This window comes from Python bivittatus, unplaced genomic scaffold (genome assembly GCF_059951505.1).
Source record: "Python bivittatus isolate LINGU-HERP-01145 unplaced genomic scaffold, Pbiv_v1 ctg000560_np1212, whole genome shotgun sequence".
In the NCBI taxonomy this organism is placed as follows: domain Eukaryota; kingdom Metazoa; phylum Chordata; class Lepidosauria; order Squamata; family Pythonidae; genus Python; species Python bivittatus.
This window is the reverse complement of record NW_028277083.1, coordinates 131949-149696: the sequence shown is the minus strand read 5'-3', so window position 1 is coordinate 149696 and position 17748 is coordinate 131949. Positions and strand designations below refer to the sequence as shown.

The 17748-nt window shown below is 53.1% G+C and overlaps 2 protein-coding genes across 11 annotated transcripts; both read left to right on the top strand.

Annotated features, from left to right (window-relative positions):
* Nucleotides 1–560: 560 nt before the first annotated feature.
* LOC112541326 (histone-lysine N-methyltransferase EHMT2-like) lies at nucleotides 561–9580 on the top strand. Its single transcript, XM_088147817.1, is given in 10 exon segments — nucleotides 561–831; nucleotides 1176–1322; nucleotides 1408–1555; nucleotides 7409–7456; nucleotides 7562–7639; nucleotides 7731–7852; nucleotides 8162–8248; nucleotides 8364–8442; nucleotides 8573–8739; nucleotides 9312–9580. Coding segments are annotated over 10 exon segments (1293 nt in total). The 5' UTR covers nucleotides 561–670; the 3' UTR covers nucleotides 9568–9580.
* A 335-nt stretch (nucleotides 9581–9915) lies between these two features.
* On the top strand, nucleotides 9916–16255 carry RGS11 (regulator of G protein signaling 11). Of its 10 annotated transcripts, XM_088147807.1 has the most exons (17): nucleotides 9916–10125; nucleotides 10209–10305; nucleotides 10599–10649; nucleotides 10870–10976; nucleotides 11207–11258; nucleotides 11355–11413; nucleotides 11595–11671; nucleotides 11758–11839; nucleotides 12507–12575; nucleotides 13304–13330; nucleotides 13641–13702; nucleotides 13977–14090; nucleotides 14835–14950; nucleotides 15092–15179; nucleotides 15369–15507; nucleotides 15700–15782; nucleotides 15869–16255. In XM_088147807.1, exons 1-17 carry the CDS (start codon nucleotides 10063–10065, stop codon nucleotides 15990–15992), a joined length of 1410 nt encoding a protein of 469 aa, XP_088003933.1. In that variant the 5' UTR covers nucleotides 9916–10062; the 3' UTR covers nucleotides 15993–16255. The 10 variants fall into 10 exon arrangements, with proteins under 10 accessions (XP_088003933.1, XP_088003935.1, XP_088003934.1 ...); XM_088147809.1 differs by lacking the exon at nucleotides 10599–10649; XM_088147808.1 differs by lacking the exon at nucleotides 13304–13330.
* The last annotated feature ends 1493 nt before the right edge of the window (nucleotides 16256–17748 follow it).

The following is a 17748-nucleotide window of genomic DNA, read 5'->3' as shown; positions in this document are numbered from 1 at the left end:
AGACCCAGATGTCCGTGACAATGTGTGTTTGGTGAAAAAATGGTGCAGGGCAGGAAAAGGGAGGGGGAGGGGCACCTGAGCACCACTTCATTATACAGCAGCTGCCTCATACAAACCAAGAGGGCCGCATGTTGAATTGGCCGGAAAGATATTCCAGCGGGTGAGATTCAGGTTGGTGGCCGCAAAGGGCAGCAGACATGGGCCCCGCCTGGCTTGGTTCCAACTGCACCTTCAGGTTCAGCCTCGAGCATCTTGGGGATAGTGGACCATTGTGCCTGAACAGCCATGCAAAGCTAAAGGAGACCGCCTTTGGGGGCAGAGAGTCTCACTTCTTGCTCCTGGGCCCTGTCCCATGGATGGGAACAATTTTCCCACAGCCCTCCAGGACTGACCTGGTTCACAACATTTCTATCTATCTGTCTGGAGCTCTTCCCTTCATCTGAAGGTCTCATCTAATCCAGCCTTCTGTGCCATTAAGTGCCTTTGAGAAGTGAAGCAGTGTAGGCAGAGGGCACCTGCCTCTCCCACTGTTCTTCTCAGGGAACTGGGATTTCAGGGGTGCTGCCTGGGAAAAAAAAAAGCCCTCCAGAGCAAGGCCTTCAGCCACCTTCCCTGCTAAAACCAACTCAACTGAGGATCATCACCATGTTGCTCCTGCCCTTCTGACACCATGCAGGAAGGGAATCTTTGTCTGCACTGGGCAGCCTACATTGGCTCAGCTACCATTGCCAGGATGCTGCTAGGAGCTGGCTCAGACCTGAATGCGACAAACCATCTGGGCAACTCACCTCTGCACCTGGCAGCCCAGGAGAGATGCTATGAATGCCTCAGGTGAGGTAAGGGGGGCAGGAGGGTCTTCACATAGTTAGGTCACTACACAGGGCAGAGCTCAGGAGCAAAGCTGAAGCCCTCCTCCAGGCCTTGGGTTGATTGCTTAGTTCCCTGGGCCCTCCTGGCAGTTGTCTATTCTCATCCCTCTTTGTGAGAAGCACATGTTGGTTGCTAGGACACTCCCCTCCTAGCCGTTCCCCAAGATTTCCAAGGATGAGTGGGAGGGGTTGCCTTATGGAACTGGAGGGATCTTGGAATAAGATGCTTTTGATTGTACGGAGTTCTTTGGAGTTCTCATCAGGGACCACAAAGTGCAGGGCACTAGCATCCTTCTGATCTTGCAGCCTTTTCCTGGCCTGTGGTGCAGTCTCTCTGAAAAACAAAGCAGGACAGCTGCCCCAGCAATGTGCCCAACCCAGCTCCCCCTCCTGCAGAGCTCTGCAGGCCTTCTCTGCCCAGTTCCCAAGCCAGGTAGAGCAGATCCTTAGCAGGTGAGTATCCCCAGTTGAAGAGCACTTCTCAGGCTGCCGGCAGTGCTCAGCACTGCCTGCTGGCTTCCTTGCCTTCTCTTCCCAGGGACATCTCCCGCGGCTTCGAGCAGGTCCCCATTCCCTGCCTCAGTATGGTAGACAAGGAATCCTATCCCAGGGACTTCCTCTACATCACAGGGAACATTGTCTCAGGCTCAGCGCTTCTCCCCACAAAAGCCTGGGACCAAAGTCAGGTAAGAGATGCTCCTCCCTTGCTTCCTTTGGGACGGGAAGAGCAGATGTGCCCCCTCAGCACTTGGATCGCATTATCTGAGGCACATCTGTGAGATGGTGGGAACAAAATTTTAACTTTTATGATAGCATCCTTTGAATCAAGGTACTTGTAAATACTCTTCCTCAATGGCCTTTCCACCTCCAAGATACGTCTTTTGGCATTTTCAGATTTTTTTATTGAGTTTCTTGTGTGGTCACATTTTTATTTATTTATTTTATTTATATTTCAAATTTAGATACCGCCCATCTCATGAAAAAGTTACACATTTGATTTTCTACCATCCTCTCTTTTCCCCCTTCTTGGAATTTTTCAACTGTAATTTTAAAATCCTTCTTTGGAGGAATTTACGCCATCTCTCAGCCTTCCTGTCCTGAGAGGCTTGACTGTTGATCACAGATTTCCTGACCCTCTTGACCTGACTCTCCAGATGCTTTGACTCAGGTAGATGAGACCCCTTACAGTACTACAGACAGGAAGGCAGCCACCCCAGCACCTGATAGCCCACTGCTGGTGCAAGGTGTCCATGAGTTTTATGTCCTGGGGATTTAAAGCATCTTCACTGCGCCATTAATGGGGAGCTGGCATGGCACTGAGGGGCCTTAACGTTCAGCAGTTCTTGCAAGCTGAAATGGCCACCTCAGCACTTACACTATCTTGGGTTCTCTTTACATTCACTTTCTCTTGTGGTGGAACCCTATTTATCAGTACTCTAAGTTTATTAAAATCTAATTTTCAGCACACCCAGTTTGTTGTTGTTCAGTCGTTAAGTCGTGTCCGACTCTTCGTGACCCCATGAACCATATTGCGCCAGGCCTTCCTGTCCTTCACTGCCTCCCTGAGTTTGCTCAGTTTCATGCTCATTGCTTCAGTGATGCTATCTAACCATCTCATCCTCTGCCGTCCTCTTCTCCTTTTGCCTTCAATCTTTCCCAGCATCAGGGTCTTTTCCAAAGACTCCTCTCTTCGCATTAGGTGACCAAAGTATCTGAGCTTGAGCTTCATTATCAGTCCTTCCAATGAACAATCAGGGTTGATTTCCTTTAAGATTGACTGGTTTGACCTCCTAGCAGTCCAGGGGGCTCTTAAGAGTCTTCTCCAGCACCACAGTTCAAAGTCATCAATTCTTCGGCGCTCAGCCTTCTTTATGGTCCAGCTCTCACAGCCATACATTACTACTGGAAAAACCATAGCTTTGACTATGCGGATCTTTGTCAGCAAGGTGACGTCTCTGCTTTTTAATACGCTGTCTAGGTTTGCCATAGCTTTCCTCCCAAGGAGCAAGCGTCTTTTAATTTCAAGGCTGCAATCTCCGTCTGCGGTGATCTTGGAGCCCAAATAATTGAAGTCTGTTACTGCTTCCATTTCTACTCCTTCTATTTGCCAGGAATTGATGGGTCCAGATGCCATGATCTTAGTTTTTTTAATGTTGAGTTTCAAGCCAGCTTTCGCACTCTCCTCTTTCACCCTCATCAAGAGGCTCTTTAATTCTTCTTCACTTTCTGCCATTAGGGTGGTATCATCTGCATATCTTAGGTTATTGATGATTCTCCCTGCAATCTTAATTCCGGCTTGTGATTCTTCCAGCCTGGCATTTCTCATTATGTACTCTGCATATAGGTTAAATAAGCAGGGTGACAGTATACAGCCTTGTCGTACTCCCTTCCCTATTTTGAACCAATCGGTTGTTCCGTGACTGGTTCTAACTGTTGCTTCTTGGCCCGCATACAGATTTCTCAGGAGACAGGTAAAATGGTCTGGTACCCCCATCTCTTTAAGAATTTGCCACAGTTTGTTGTGATCCACACAATCAAAGGCTTTTGCATAGTCAATGAAGCAGAAGTAGATGTTTTTCTGGAACTCTCGTGCTTTCTCCATGATCCAGCGAATGTTGGCGATTTGATCTCTAGTTCCTCTGCCTCTTTGAAACCCAGCTTGTACATCTGGTAGTTCTCGGTTCATGTATTGCTGAAGCCTAGCTTGTAGGATTTTGAGCATAACCTTGCTAGCATGTGAAATGACTTGCTGGTATATTGAGTGCAGCACTTTAACAGCATCATCTTTTAGTATTTTAAATAACTCAGCTGGAATACTGTCATCTCCACTAGCTTTGTTGTTAGCAATGCTTCCTAAGGCCCACTTGACTTCACTCTCTAGGATGTCTGGCTCAAGGTCAGTGACCACACCAGCATAGACATCAGGGACATTAAGATCTTTCTTGTATAGTTCTTCTGTGTATTCTTGCCACCTCTTCTTAATCTCTTCTGCTTCTGTTAGGTCCCTGCCTTTTTTGTCCTTTATCATGCCCATCTTTGCACTAAACGTTCCTTTGATATCTCCAATTTTCTTGAAGAGGTCTCTAGTCTTCCCCATTCTATTGTTTTCCTCAATTTCTTTGCATTGTTCATTTAAGAAGGCCTTCTTATCTCTCCTTGCTATTCTCTGGAAATCTGCATTCAGTTGCTTATCTCTCCTTGCTATTTTCTGGAAATCTGCATTCAGTTGCTTATATCTTTCCCTTTCACCCTTGGTTTTCACATTCCTTCTTTCCACAGCTATTTGTAATGCCTCATCAGACAGCCATTTTGCTTTCTTGCATTTCTTTTTCCTTGGGATGGTTTTAGTTGCTGCCTCCTGTACAATGTTACAGACCTCCGTCCATAGTTCTTCAGGCACTCTGTCTACCAAATCTAATCCTCTAAATCTATTCATCACCTTCACTGTGTACTCACAAGGAATATGATCTAAGTCATACCTGAGTGGTCTAGTGGTTTTTCCTACATTCTTCAATTTAAGCCTAAATTTTGCAGTAAGAAGCTCATGATCTGAGCCACAGTCAGCTCCTGGTCTTGTTTTTGCTGTCTGTATAGAGCTTCTCCATCTTTGGCTGCAAAGTATGTAATCAATCTGGTTTCGGTACTGACCATCTGGTGATGTCCATGTGTAGAGTCGTCTCTTGTGTTGTTAGAAAAGAGTGTTTGCTATGACTAGCTTGTTCTCTTGACAAAATTCTATTAGCCTTTGCCCTGCTTCATTTTGTGCTCCAAGGCCAAACTTGCCTGTTATTCCGATTACTCCTTGACTTCCTACTTTAGCATTCCAATCCCCTATGATGAAAAGGACATCTTTTTTTGGTGCTAGTTCTAGAAGGTGTTGTAGGTCTTCATAGAACCGGTCAACTTCAGCTTCTTCGGCATCAGTGGTTGGGGCATAGACTTGGATTACTGTGATGTTGAATGGTTTGCCTTGGATACGCACTGAGATCATTCTGTCGTTTTTGAGGTTGTACCCCATTACTGCCTTTCCCACTCTCTTATTCACTGTGAGTGCAACTCCATTTCTTCTAAGGGTTTCTTGCCCACAGTAGTAGATATAATGGTCACCCGAATTAAATTCACCCATTCCCGTCCATTTCAGTTCGCTGATTCCCAAGATATCGACGTTCAATCTTGTCATCTCATGTTTGACCACATCCAGCTTGCCTTGGTTCATAGTTCTTACATTCCAGGTACCTATACAATATTGTTCTTTACAGCATCGGACCTTCTTTTCGCTTCCAGATACATCCACAGCTGAACGTCCTTTCGGCTTTGGCCCAGCCGCTTCACTCTTTCTGGAGCTACTTGGAAATGCCCTCCGCTCTTCCCCAGTAGCATATTGGACATCTTCCGACCTGAGGGGCTCATCTTCCGGCGTCATATCTTTTAGCCTTTTAACATTGTCCGTGGGGTTTTCTTGGCAAGGATACTGGAGTGGGGTGCCATTCCCTTCTCCAGTGGACCACATTTTGTCAGAACTCTCTGTCATGACCTGTCCGTCTTGGGTGGCCCTGCACGGTATAGCTCATGGCTTCACTGAGTTACACATGGCAAGCCCCTTCGCCACGACAAGGCAGTGATCCATGAAGGGGACACCCAGTTTAGTTTCCCTTAAAATCAAGATTTCCAACGCTATTGCTTTCTTCCAGGCTTTCTGCTACTGCCACTTCCCCCCCCCCACCATTGTTTAGAATAAAATTAAAGAGAGTAGATCCCTTTGTGCCTTCTTCTACCTTCTGAAGGAGAAAATTGTCACAAAACAGGCCAGGAACTTGCTAGAAGGACCATGCTTGGCAGAGTTTGTCTCCAAGTGCATGTCAGGGTAGTTAAAGCCCCCCATCAGTTACAACTTAATGCCTCTCTGGGAGACATCTAAAAAGCATCATCAACATCTTATCTTTGATTTGGTGGGCGACACAAACCACAATATTGCTTTTATTCTTCCCTTCACTAATTTTTTAAAAAGGAAAAGGATGTTTTGAGGGATCTCAGCAGTCCATCGCCCAGGTAATCCTAGAAAACTAACCTCTCATGTTGACCCCGTTCACCATGAAAGTCTGTGGGTATAGACTTGTAGCAATTCTTGGTGGCATCATCAGTCTCCATACTGATGAGCAGGAAAAGATACCTGTCAGGGGGCCTGGCAAGCCTTGGCAGCCATCTTCTGATCTTTGCTCCCAGAAGACAGTCTGCATATACTGTACAGCTGGCACAGGGTTGTTTCAGTATCTTCTTTTGCAGATAATAAGTGCGCCCCTTCTGCAATACCAGACTCTCTTCTCCTTCACTGGAGATTCAAAAGCCTTCGAGGAGTTTCTTCTGAAAGCTGTTTTTGTTGACCTGTCTTGTTCACTTCTTTGAGGAGAGTTGCTTCCTCTCTCAGCAACTTCTGGAGCACCTCCTTGGTTTGGTCCAAAGAACCCTTCATCCTCTCCCCTGAGCTGAAACATGGTCACTTTGCTTCAATCTGCTAGACTTTTCTTCAAGCACAGCAGTGAGTTTGTCTTTGATGCAGACAAATACTTGTTCAGTTTCAGCCAGGAGGACTGCATGTCAATTCCATCTGCTTTTATGCCTTGTACTACCCACTTGGGGAACATTTGTTAGCGTCCTCCCTCTCAACCCTCTGTGAGCTTGCTGGCCTTGTATCTAAAATGAGGAGGAGATTTGTGGCCCCTTGCATCTTAATCCTGATTCCAGGATTAACTTTCTTGGAGTAAATATATCCACTTCATAAAAATACAAGGAGTATTATTTTAAGAGGGAGAGATTCATACATCGTCATTCCTGGTTTTTCTTTATGTTGGTGCGTGTGCATGTGAGAGAAAAAACAGTTAGGCAGAATACAAAATAAATTAAATGCAAAAGATATCTAGTTCCCTTACTGAGAATCAATCCCTTCCATCACCGAGAGTTTAATGTGAGGAGCTAAATCCCTTAATAAACTGTAGCTCAAGGGGCATTCATTGGATGGGATCCTTTGCCCCCAAATACTTTTTTCACCATTTTGGGGAGGCTTCATCCTTACTAGTTTCTCTGCTTTCTTTCTGAAGAAAGGAGCAGGTTAAAGGCTACTTAGTGACTCAGCTGAGTCTTTTAAGAGATAGCCTTGGGTCAGAGGTGAGGACTGCTCCACAGCATGTGGCCCCTGAGAGCCATGGGTGCATTCCAGAGACTGCCAAATGCTGTTACCAAACTATAACTTCTATTGTGACTGAGGAGTAACCATATTAAGTATGTTTAGCTTATGCAAGATGGAAATGAAATGAAATAATGAAATGAAAACAAACTTGTTTTTTCAGTGGCACCAACTATTAACTTTTGGGATGCAGCCCTTGGCCAGAAAACCTCACACACTCCATGCTGAGGGACAGAAGCGTATTTCTCTGTTGGCCAAGGCCAGGTCTCAGCTGCATCCTCTTGTGGGCACGTGGGAAGAGCAGCCGCTGCAAGAAGAAATAACTAAATCCGCACGAGAAGCACCTTTCTTCTTGCAGCTGTTGCTCGACCACCCTTGGGGGTAAGAGAGTTTAGCTAGGCTGCCAGTGGGCACCTGGTGGGCTCTATGTTTACCTCCCACCTTGCTGGCTCTCTCCATGGAGGGGACGTGTGCTGGGCTGACCTTTGGCTTGTTCTGTGACTAATTTCAGGGCTGCAGGTGTGATGGAGGCTGCACCGTGGCCAGCTGTCCCTGCATTCTGCGGAGCCAGTGCTCCTGGACCATCATGGTGAGATGTGCCAGGCTCTCCTCTTCTTGCTGAGGGATGTTACCGGAGTCTTTGAGTGCCAGCAGCCTCTCCTCCTTCCCTCATGATGCAGGATGGCCGACTCAGGCTGGACACCACTTACCCAGCCCCTGAGATGGGATCCCTCTACGAATGCAGCATGCTGTGCTCTTGCCCCCGCTCCTGCCCCAACCGGGTGGTGCAAAGCGGTCTCCGGTGAGTGTGCTGAGACTGCTTCCTGGCTCCTGCTGGGACATTGGGGTGGCGGGGAGCCTAAGGTGTCCCTGACAAGCTTCAGGCTTCTCTTTGGCAAGCACTACAGTACCACCAAAGATCAAAATGTGTGTCCTGCCAGCTCAAGGCTCCCAAGAACCACCCTGGGCTGCTGTTTCCTCCCCTGCAGTGCCGGTTCACCTATAGGAGCTGGGGCTCCTGGTAGGGACCCATCCTGCCCCAGCTGTCCCATGACTTCTTTCTGCAAAGTGAGCCCTGCCTGGTGATCAGAGGCCTTTCCTGTATTTGCAGAACCCAGCTCCAACTTTACAGGACAGCTGCCAAGGGATGGGGGGTGCGCACGATGCAGGACGTGCCCCGTGGAGCCTTCCTCTGCCAGTGAGTTCTGGAGCAGGACTCCCTTGCCCTGCCCCCTGGAGAAGGAGGGGCTTGGAGGAGGGGGGAAGCAGCTAACCTCCTTCATTGCCTTCCCCATTCCTCCCCTCTCCGCCAGGTACTTTGGGGAGCTAATCTCCAACACTGAAGCTGCACGCCGAGAGGAAGACACCTACTATTTTGTGGTGGACCTACAGGTAGAATCTGCCTTACTTATGGGATGTGGCTAGAAGGTGGGGGGAGCTGGAAGCAAGGGCACTGCTTGAAAGGCTTCTAGGAAGGGGTCAATGCCAGAGCAGCTCTGACCTCACACCTTGTCTCTTGCAGGATGGGAAACAGTGCTGCCTCGATGGGCGCTACTATGGCAATGTGGGGCGCTTCCTAAATCACTCATGTCAACCCAACTTGGTGGCCCTACAGGTTGCCCTGGGATATGAGATCCCTGGCATTGCCTTTTTCAGCACACGGGCCATCCAGGCTGGTGAAGAACTTGGGTAGGTAGACTTGGTTCAGATCCAGTTGCTGTAGCAACTGAGAGAGCCAAAGGCCTCCCCCAAAGACTATGTTATGGCTGACCAGGAAAGGCGCTCCCAGGGTTTGTACAACATCGGGAGGAGGAGCCAGTTTTATTGAAAGGCATGAACGTTCATGAGGTATGCCTTTTAATAACATTTGCTAGTCAGGAACGGTTCTACTGCACTAGACCACTCCTGATTTTTTGCTGCCATAGGCTAACATGGCTCTTCTCCTACAGCGTCTACAAGATTGGTAGAGTTAAAGAAGATATTAAGGAGGACAGCTGCAGGTCCCTTCTCTCTGAGGAAGAGGCATTTGGGCGGGGAAGGGGGGCTCCAAAAATGAGGCCGTTTCTGGAGAAAGTGCAGTTTTGCCTGCAAAATAAGCGTCCTTGAAAGTTGGGCACAGCTTCCCCGCCGGGCCGTCCACCTTCGCGGCCGAGGCAGCCGTCCCTGGACTGGGCGGCCGGCCGGCTCCCCGCTTGCTGGGCGGGACTCGGGCGGTGGCAGGACAGCCCTGTAAGAGCTGACGGGCGCGCTCCCCCTTGCAGATTCGACTACGGTGACCAGTTCTGGGCGGTGAAAAGCCGGAGCTGCGCCTGCCTGTGCGGCTCGCCGGTCTGCAGGCGCGCCGCGCGGAGTCCTGCCGGTCTTCCTTCGCCGGCCACGGGAGACCCTGGGTCGGGCGCCGGCGCCCCCTGCCCGCGGCGGGCCCCGCTCCGCGGCTTCGCGCTCAAGTCCAAGCGCTCGACCCCCCTGAAGCGGGCCGCCCGTTCGCGCTGGGCTCGCGAGGCTCGGCCGCCTTAGCGGTCCCCCCGCGCGTCGCCCGCCCGTTTCGCAGCGACCCAATAAAGGCTTAGTCGACCAGCTCCGCGCCGCGTCTGCGTGTCTCTGTGCCGCGCGCGGGGGAGGGCGGCGGCCCGCCCTTGTCCGCGACTCCCGTCACTTCTCCGGGGTAGGGCCGTCGATGACACCGGGCCGGCTGGCCGAGGGAGGCCCCCCCCGCCGCCGCCGCCGCCCCCGCCGCCGGCACTCCCAGCGGAGCGGCGACCCTTCTTCGCCTCCTGCTGGGAGCCTCTACGGCGTTTGCCCGGTGCCGGCGCTGAGACTATTCGGCTGGGAGCCACTGCAGGGAGTGCGCGTTGTTTGCTGGAACTAGCGCTCTGCACGTGCGCAGAGGCCCTCGAGACTTTCGGGAGCGCCCGGCCGGCAGGCAGGGGGCAGTACAGAGCCTCGCTGCGGCGCCGGGATGCCCCGCCGCCTGCGGAGGAGCTTGACCTTCGGCGCCGCTCGCCCGCCTCCATGACCATCAGTGCGCTGCGCCCGGGGGGCAACCCCCGCCGTCAGCTGCCGTGCCTCGCCAAGGTGGGGTGGGGTGGGGGTCGGGGAGCGGCTGGCGGGCCGGCTCCGGGGCCGGGTGCTGAGCCGCTCTGGGTCCTCCTCCGCAGATGGAGCGCGTCGTGGTCGGCATGCAAGACCCGGATCTGGGCGTCCGGGTGCGGAATCAGCGGCTGTTCCTCGCCGTCATCCCGCACGCCGTGACCGGTGGGTGCTCCCTTGGGCCGAGACCGCGGCAGCGCCGGCCCGCCTGCGCGGCTCCGCCGCCCTGCCCCTCGCCCGCCGCCTCGGGCCGGGCTGGCCGGGCGCGGGACGGTTCCCGCGGCTTCCTCTCGGGCGGTTCCGGGCGCGAACGCAGCCGAGGAGCGGAGGCTGCTGCAAGACCGCTGGGGCCGGGCCGGCAGCTTCTGTGTCGTCCCTTCCCGGTTTGGAACCCTGGGCGGCGTCAGGGGATCTCTGCTGCGCTAGCGTCCCCCACCCAGCCGTCCTCTCCTTTTTAGGGAGTGACATTGTGGAGTGGCTCGTCCAGAAATACAGCATCTCAGAAGACGGTGAGCTGGCCGGCCCGGGCTTGGTGGAGCCTGCGGGCTCTCCCATGCTGGAGCTGGGCGGGGAGAGGGCTCAGCTGGAGGCAGACAGGCACTCGACCCAGCCCAGTGAGGAGGGTGGTTTTTCTCCGTGGGAGCCTCAGCTGCCCGGGAAGGCTGTGCCAGCCCCCCTCCCCTGCAACTGCTCAGCCAGCATCCCCCCCACCCCTTTTCCTCTCCTTAGAATCCTTGCATCTGGGCAACCTGCTTGTGAAGCACGGCTACATCTATTCTCTGAAGGACCCTCACACCCTGGTCTTGCGGGGGAATGAGACTCCCTACAGGTTCCAGGTAGGTTAGGGTGAATCAGGACCCCTTTGAGACCTGGCATGGAACCAGCTGACCACTCAGCTACCTCACTAAAGCTGACAGGTGGGTAGATGGCTTGGAAGGCCCTTTCCTCTTAGCCTCCAAAGGCCTTGGAGGAGCTACTGAAAAGGGCTTGGCTGACTCTCCCAAGCAGAGAAGCCCCTTCCTGCCCCAGGGCAGCTGAACCAAGCCTCTTCCTCTATGGCCTGCAGACCCCATATTTCTGGATGAGCACCAAGTGGCTGCCCACCGACCTTGATTACGGTGAGTAGGACAGCGGGGATTTCTTTTCCTAACCGGGGGAGTCTTTGGGCACCCCTTTGGCTACAGCCGGCCTGAGGTCATGGTTTCCCATTTCAGCCATCTATTTGGCAAAGAGGAATATCTGCAAGCAGGGTGAACTCAGTGAGCCTGAGAAGGTAAGGGTGCTTGGGACCTAGGGCTAGTCCAGGAGGATTAGTGGGTGCAACTGTGGGTTGGAGGATGGGACATCCCCAGGCAGCCAACCCAGCGCTTCCCTCGTGGGCATGGGTCCCCTGTCCTCCCCTTTCTTTCGAGAGCTGTGAGGAGAGCGCTGATGGGATGGAGCATCTTCTGTAGGAGGATTATAACCAGCTGTGCAAGAGGATCAATCATATTTGGGACTTCGTGGTGATGCAGGCGCGGGAGCAGCTCCGGTGAGCTTGCAGAAGAAGGTCTGGACCTTTGGGGCTGGGGAGCAGGGCGGCAGGAGCTCTGATGCAACTCTTTGCCCTTTCCGCAGTGCAGCTAAGCAGCGGAGAAAGGGGGACAGGATTGTCGTTGAGTGCCAAGAACAGGCCTACTGGCTTGTCAACAGGCCCTTGGTGAGTGGGAGGAGATAAGGTGTAGGTGCCCTTGTGTGAAAGACAGCAACCGCCACCTGCCACCTTGGTCCTGACCCAGTGGGCGGGGGAAGACCACCCAGGACTTGTACTCTGGCCTTCTTTGGTCTCTTTGCGCTTGTAAATCTGGGCCATGAGGCTCTTGAGTCCAGCAATGGCAGCCAAATACTTGTGTGTTACCTCTCAACTGCTGAAGATTCCTCTGTGTTTTTAGTCACAGGTAAACTGGCTCTGAAAATGTGGCTTCCATGGCCCATTGATAGACCTCCCCACTCCTCTTTCAGGAGTTTTTCCATTGCCTGTAAAGCTCCCCTTTGTATTTCATGGACACACGCTGCCTTTGCTTCCAGCCTGACTGTAGAACAGGGCTTGTAGGAAGCTCTGTACTTCGTTACAAAGGGGTGAATATTAGGCATTTGCATAACTCTGCACTGCTCCACCGTAAGGTCAGGGATCAAAATGCTCCTTGCCGCATGGCTGCTGCTGTAGCTCCTGTCCCTGTTCAGGTTCAGGGGCAACCTTTCTGCTCTTCCCAATCTCGCCCTGGGAGTTAGCTGCAGAATAGCAGATCGGAGTGCCCCTGAGAAGGGTTCCCTGGGCAAGAAAATGGCAAGCCAGCCAGCCAGCCTCTGTCCTGCTTCACCTGCAGGGTGGAGTTCTGAATGTGAGGGATCAGCGGCCAGGACTAAGGAGCCACTCTGTCACCCCTATACATCTGGTAAGTGTGTGTGTGTGTGCGCGTGTGCATGCATGCGTGTGCTGAAGGGCTCCCTCGCTGGGGCAGCTGGTGAGCAGCTGAGCAGGCCTTTCGTGCCTCCTGGGAAAGGAGGGGAGAAAGACACCATGGCCTGTGGTCTGCTTCCTTGGTAGGCTCCCCTTTGGGAAGGTGTGATGCGGTTGTGTCCTTAATTCTGGCTGCCCTCTGCCCATTCAGTGTCTGGGCCAAAGGTATGGTGGGGGCAAGGCACCGCCCCAGGCTAGGGCTCCCCCCCCCCAGGGTACTCTTCTGGCACAGCGGGCCTTGCTCCTCCTCTGTGGGGTTGGCTTGTGGTTCCTTCTTTCTCTGGTCCATCTCCTGGCACCTGAATCTCCCTCTTGACTACCAAGGTCCACGCTCTCTTTCGCTGGCTGCTTGGGCTTCTTCCTCCCCACTGAATCACTAACTCTCAGTACCAACCTGCAAAAAGGGGGTTAGGGAGAAAGGCAGGAAAGTGTGGCGGGGGTGGGGACCCTGGCAAAGCCAAGTATCTGTGCTGGCAAGGGAGACTCAAGAGGTTTCCAAACTATCATTTAGCAGTAGCAGAGAAGACTGGCAGCCAGATTCAGTGAAAAGCAAACAAACAGGGGGGCTGAGTCAGTGCAAGTGATGGACAAGCAACATGGTTTGCTCTAAGGGAGCAGCTGGTGTGGCTTCTGAGCTTTGCTCTTTCCTCCTTCTGTCTGTAGAAGAATGTGGACTACTACAAACAGGAGGTGAGTGTGTGTGTGTGTGTGGCAGCGAGTGAAAGGCTGCTGGGGGAGGTTATAAGCCCAGCAGGCTGATGGGAGTCCAAGCTCAGAGGGCTCCTGCTGGGGCATGGGAACAAGGGAGGTCTGGCCTCCCTCTGCACAGGAGAAGGGGGAAAAGGAGGCGGAAAGAACAGGCAAGAATGGGTATTTCAAGCATTTGAAAAAAACCACATCAAACCAGTTATCTTTAGGGCTCCTTCCCACCCAGATGTGGCGATGGAAGGTGACAGTTGGTGGCACAAGTTCTTTGGCATTTCTCTGTACTTGGTTGCAGATCCGTTATTGCCACACTGCCATGGGTAGGACGCGCATCAAGTCTTCCCTTTGCCTGCAAGGGTGAGTGGAGAACCTGAGACAGCTGATTTTGGGCTCTTTCTCAGAGCTTTACCCACAGCTGCTGGGCTCCCCTCCTGGGGTTCAGGAACCTCTCTCTCCTGGGTGACCTATGACGTTTAAGAAGACCAAACTAAGCCCCAGGCTTGGACTGCGCTTCTTTCTGAGGTCCTAACCGAACCCTTGCTGGGCAGCTCGGCTGCTATTTGCATGCTAGTCAGCTTGGGCAGTGAGAAGGGGCTTTTCTGCCCCCTCCCCACCTTCACTGTTTTTGCAGATACCTCAAGTTCAATGAGCAGTATCTGTCCCATGACCCCATCATGTCTGGCTGCCTTCCGAGCAATCCCTGGATCACTGATGACATCACATACTGGGCAATGAACGCCCCCCGGTAGGAGACTGTCATGCCCAGCTTTCCCAAGTAGGGTGTCCTTGCCATTGGTGCTCAGTCCTCCGTATGTATGTATGTATGTATGTATGTATCAATCAGATTGATATGGCCACCCATCTTGTGAGACACAGCTTTGGGCAGCTAACAACAATAAAAACATTCCAGCAAACAAGCAGGAAAAGCCTCGTGCCCAGCCCAACAACATCCATCCAGCTATAGAGTCGCCTGGGCTCCGACCTTGCTATCCCAGGGCCTGGGGGAAGAGCCAGCTCTTAACAGCTTTCTGGAAAGCTAGGAGGGGCTGCTGGATCCCGAGGGGGAGGGTGTTCCACAGGGCAGGGCCCACTATGGGAAAGGCACACTTCCTAGGTCCAAATACATGGTAACGTTTGAGGGAAGGGGCCTAGAGTGTGCCACTCTATCTGACCTAGTGGGACGGGCAGATACCCTCAGGTACAGATACCCCTGAATATGTGTAGCTCAGGGTTGAACTGTGGCGCCCTCGGGGTTCTCTGAGGTTGGTTCTTTTCTTGCAAACGTTCCGTTACCTGGCTAGGTCACGTCTTCAAGGCAGGCCACAGCAGATAAATAGAGAGCAAACCCCAGCCCTTTGTAGCACTGAAGATGTTACCTAGCCAGGTAATGAAACGTTTGCAAGAAAAGAACCAAGCTCAGAGAACCCCGAGGGCGCCACAGATACCCCCAAATTGCACACCAGTTCTGCCTGAGACCTTTGCCTTGCAGGGTCACAGTTCCCACCAAGCTGCGGGTGGAGCGCTGGAGCTTCAGCTTCAGTGAGCTGATGGGTGATGTCTTGGGCCGAGAGCAACTCCTGGAATTCCTCAAAAAAGAGTTCAGTGGTGAGCACTTGTCCTGCGTGGCCTGAGGAGGGAGAAAGGAGCAGCAGCGAGTAGGGGCCCGTCACGCCTGGGGGAAGCTAGCCAGGCCCCGTCCTGCCTCCTGCTGAGTCAGCCGGGGGTCTGTCTTCTCTCTCACCACAGCCGAGAACCTTATGTTTTGGGAGGCTTGTGAAGAATTACGCCATGGGGAAGCGGCCCACATTGCAGATGCTGTGGACTCCATCTATCAGTAGGTGGTGCTCTCCCCTGGGCAGGGACCGTGGTGGGCCGCCTTGCTTCTTAGGGCGCGTGCGTGTTTCAGTTGCGTGTCCCAGCAGCCTGTCCTATTTTATACCTTCTCTCGCCTTCATCCGGCCCCTAGAGCTTGCTGGGGCTCTGCTTTCCAACCTGCCTGCTCACTCAACTGCTGTTCTCCCAGGCAGTTTCTGGTGCCCAGTGCCACCTGCTGGGTGAACCTTGATAGCAAGACTATGGAGCACACCCTGAAGGGCATCGAGACCCCCCACCGCTACACAATGGACAATGCCCAGATGCACATCTACACACTGATGAAAAAGGTCCCGGAGCTGTCAGACAGGCGGGAGGGAGGCAATGCTTTGACTCGATGGCGCTGCTGCTGCCGCCGCTGCCGCACATCTCAGGGCATGACTGTGACTGGACCAGCAGTCGCAGTCTGGTGGCGTGGGCATTGAGTCTGCTGCTCTTGGGCTGGAGGGTCTCTCTCTGAACTCCCCCTTCTCTGCCACTAGGATTCCTACCCACGCTTTTTGAAGTCTGACTTTTACAAGAAGCTGCTTGCCGAGGCCCTGGTGCCTCCAGAGACCAAGAAGCGGTGCGTGGGGCAGCCTTGGAGGAGTGTCTTCCAGAGCGGGAGTCAAGATCAGCTGCTGACCGGATCTTTGTTTTGCCTCCTGGCAGGGCATTCCCATTCATGTGGAAGCTGCGACACTCAAGCCCGAGCCCTGCCTGCCCGCCCCTTCCTGGGGCCCACGAAGTGAGGCCTGAGGAGAGGAGCCAGGCTGCGCCCCAGGAGCATGGCTAAGGGGAGCCCTGCCCCTTCCCCACAGGACTTTTAGTTCCTTGAGTGCTGCAGGGCTCTTGCCCCCACCCCAGTGGACATCAGGAAGAAGGCCTCTCCCCCCGACTCGCCTGGACAGGAGACTGCCGGCCACCTTCCCTTGCTCAGGAATGGTCACCCCACCCTTTCTGGCTTAATCTTTAGCGGTCATGCTGCTGCCCTCTTGGAGCAAAGCTGGCAGCATTCCTGCCCCCCAGTGTATGAACAATAAAGTGCCCTTGCTAAGACCCAGGCTGCTGTCATCACCCTGGGGAGGGAGAGGCGCAGCCCAGCATCAGCCACCCCCTCCCCAAAACCTGTCTCCAAGGGTGGGGAGGGTTGCTGACTCGTTCTTCAGTTGCTTCTCGCTTCTCGCGACCAACAGTTTGCCAAGGCTCTGCCAAGCTCCTGCTTGCGCCGCCAGTAGGAGCATCTAGTGGGTGGAGATTGGGGTTTGCTGCTTTCTGGGGGAGTGTGGCCCGTTTTCATGTACTGGAGACCTCCAGGGCACCTGTTGCCAGTTTGCATAGCATTACGCAAGGTACGGTGAGCCCGAGGAGATGATGCCCTTGTGCATGCCTCTGCCTTTAAGAAGATTAGTGCTTGCAAAGCCAGTGAGCAGCCTGTTTTCTCAGCTTCCAGTGGCTGCCAGGATGCCCCCTCACACATTTTGCCCCAGGCCAGAGGTAACTTGGCCTGATACTGGAACAGAAGGCAGTGGGCCATTTTCTGGCACCTCTCTGAGAAGGACCATCCTGCATGGGGGCAAGTCACCCTGCAGAGGGTCCTATCTAGGATGGTGTGGACACGCCTGAAAAGTTGGGCAATTGCAGTGGGTGCTACCCCAATAGACGCAGAGACCAGGCTCAGTTGGATCAAGGCGTGCTGGGGGTTGTGTGTTCCTTATGCATGGGCTTCCTCCAGAGATTAAATCTTACAGGCAGGCCTACGCCTTGCAGTGTCAGAATGTGAGGCCCCTGGTCTTCACCATGAGTCTAGCAGAAATAAAGAGAATCAGCCATTATGGAAAAACCTGGATTCGTAAACCAACAAGCCAAGTCTGAGAACATTTCCCTCTGGAAAAACAAGCCAGCACAGGAAAGTCTCTCTCCTGCCCAAGGCTGCAGTCTTGAGAACTCACCTAGGAGCCAGGTGCATATTTGTGGGAAGCCGAGTCAGATTTCTCAGGACAGAGATGTCAGCCACGTTAACCACCTTTGCTCAGCTTTAAGGCCAAAGAGCACTGGCAAGGAGCAAGGGGAAGGCTAGAAGGCAGCAAAGCCGATTAGCAGCCGTGGGCCTGCGCTTTCCCTTTACCAGAGGCACTCGGGCTAAGCTGCAGCTCTAGTGGCTCTCTGGTTTGAGTGCCTGCAAGCGGGGAGGGAGCTAGAAGGGGGGCTCCACAGATATACAGTAGAGCTGCTTGGCTGGCAACGGCCCTATTTGCTGACGTCTTTCATGTCACGCAAACAGCCTTCCCTAGAAAACTAATCCTGGTAAATAACGAGGGGTTAGTTTTAGCCTGAAACCACTGGAGGCAGGGAAGCAGATCAAGAGCACTGTCCAAGAAGGAAGTTGGGAATACTTAAGAGCTTCGCCATCAGAAGAGATTACGCTGGGGTGAAGTCATGGCAAAGCTCCCCCACCCCCCAGAAGACTGTCCAGTGCTGCAAGCAATTATGAAAGCAGAGTCTTGCACAGCCGCTAGCAGAATAGAGCAAGTCAGACAAAAAGGGAGTGC

Coding starts and splice junctions, on each gene's coding strand:
- RGS11 (XM_088147807.1), top strand. CDS start 10,063: ATGACCATCAGTGCGCTGCGCCCGGGGGGCAACCCCCGCCGTCAGCTG. Junction 14,951..15,091: donor CCTCAAAAAAGAGTTCAGTG/GTGAGCACTTGT, acceptor CTCTCACCACAG/CCGAGAACCTTATGTTTTGG. Junction 15,508..15,699: donor TCTACACACTGATGAAAAAG/GTCCCGGAGCTG, acceptor CTCTGCCACTAG/GATTCCTACCCACGCTTTTT.